At 37.9% G+C, this 2,198-nt stretch overlaps 1 protein-coding gene across 1 annotated transcript; it reads left to right on the forward strand.

The window, feature by feature from the left end:
- Nucleotides 1–625: 625 nt before the first annotated feature.
- Nucleotides 626–1,678, forward strand: LOC307068981 (twinfilin-1; the record flags this gene model as incomplete). The annotated part of the gene is made up of 1 exon (XM_079727116.1): nt 626–1,678. The coding sequence occupies one exon, from the start codon at nt 626–628 to the stop codon at nt 1,676–1,678; it is 1,053 nt and encodes a 350-aa protein (XP_079583242.1).
- Between the last annotated feature and the right edge of the window lie 520 nt (nt 1,679–2,198).

Below are 2,198 nucleotides of genomic sequence, written 5' to 3' on the forward strand. Positions count from 1 at the left end.
GGCCAGAGGGGATTATTAACAAATAGTATATAGGCTATATAATTTTCTGCACCTACACTAACTATATGGTAGATATTAAGTGTTCCAATGATCCCCTTTTCCCCTTGAGCATCTTCCTCACTGGCTGCAATAATATCTAAATTTAGAGACAGCATTTTTTTTATTCTTTGGTATTGCACATGAAAGGTTTATGTACAAGACATGCCAGTCAACTGAAAGGGGTAACACATTAATACTTTGATACCCATAAATACAATATAACAGATATGCTCATCAAATTAATTGGCCATCAGGTATTAAGAAGTGGCTTGACAAAACAGAAGGAGGGACATCATATGAAGGAGGGGCAAAAGAATAATACAATTCTGGTACTTGTTTAATAATGTGTCAGAGAGAAGGAAAGACCGAAATAGAGGGCAATGATGGATCATTTGGTAGTTATACGACAGCAAAAGAAAAATGGTTCTATGTAAGAAGAAATGATAATGGTAATGGAGGGTAGATGGGGCTGACATAGAAATAAGACACAAACTTTAACATTTTGCTTAAAATTGACCCTGCGGAGCCGCCGGCCGGGGCCGCTCGCTGCACTCAGCGCCGGAGCCGGGAGCCCGCGGCCGCCGCCATGTCCCATCAGACCGGCATCCAAGCAAGTGAGGATGTTAAAGATATTTTTGCCAGAGCAAGAAATGGAAAATATAGACTTCTGAAGATATCAATTGAAAATGAGAAACTTGTGGTTGGAGCGTGTAGGCAGCCTTTAGATTCCTGGGATAAGGATTATGATTCCTTTGTTTTACCCCTGTTGGAGGACAAACAACCGTGCTACGTATTATTCAGGTTAGATTCTCAGAATGCCCAGGGATATGAATGGATATTCATTGCGTGGTCTCCAGACCATTCTCATGTTCGTCAAAAAATGTTGTATGCAGCAACAAGAGCAACTCTGAAAAAGGAGTTTGGAGGTGGCCACATTAAAGATGAAGTGTTTGGAACAGTAAAGGAAGATGTGTCATTACATGGATATAAGAAATATTTGCTGTCACAGTCTTCTCCTGCCCCACTGACTGCAGCTGAAGAAGAATTACGACAGATTAAAATTAATGAGGTACAAACTGACGTGAGTGTGGACACTAAGCATCAAACACTACAAGGAGTAGCATTTCCTATCTCTCGAGAAGCTTTTCAGGCTTTGGAAAAATTGAATAACAGACAGCTCAACTATGTGCAATTGGAAATAGATATAAAAAATGAAATTATAATTTTGGCCAACACAATAAATACAGAACTAAAAGATTTGCCAAAGAGGATTCCCAGAGATTCAGCACGTTATCATTTCTTTCTGTATAAACATTCCCATGAAGGAGACTATTTGGAGTCTATAGTTTTTATTTATTCAATGCCTGGATACACATGCAGTATAAGAGAACGGATGCTGTATTCTAGCTGCAAGAGCCCTCTGCTAGAGATTGTAGAAAGACAGCTACAAATGGATGTCATTAGAAAGATCGAGATAGACGATGGGGATGAGTTGACTGCAGACTTCCTTTATGAAGAAGTACACCCCAAGCAGCATGCACATAAACAAAGTTTTGCAAAACCGAAAGGTCCTTCAGGAAAGAGAGGAATTCGAAGACTAATTAGGGGTCCAGCTGAAACTGAAGCCACTACTGATTAAAATTATTACAATACTAGTTTTTTTTAAAGTCCAGCTTTTAGTACAGGAGAACTGAAATCATTCCACATTGATGTATAGTAGGGGAAAAAATTGTACTTTTTGAAAATCAGCACTTTTCACTTCTGTGTGTTTTTAAACTTAATGTTATAGAAGACTCATGATTTCTATTTTTGAGTTAAAGCTAGAAAAGGGTTCGACATAATGTTTAATTTCATCACAGTTTTCATAGAGTGATGATTCCACACTTTCACATAGTTCTTAAAATTTTATAGAGTTGGGCCAATTCCAGAAAATCTAAAGTAAGATACAATTCTTATTACTCTTCGGTGATACATCACTTTTTTTTCTTTAAGGGAGAGAGAAAGACCTTAAAATATTCATTCCACTTAATGAATATGTTAAGGACCAGATTAGATTATTTTCTAAGCTGAAAACTTCATGTGCCTAGGAAGAGGTGCTCTGAAGAGCAGTGCTCACTCAGACTGTGAGATCATGTCTACAACTTTTAGAAACAGTGCTT

Source organism: Hyperoodon ampullatus (assembly GCF_949752795.1).
Source record: "Hyperoodon ampullatus genome assembly, chromosome: X".
In the NCBI taxonomy this organism is placed as follows: Eukaryota; Metazoa; Chordata; class Mammalia; order Artiodactyla; family Ziphiidae; genus Hyperoodon; species Hyperoodon ampullatus.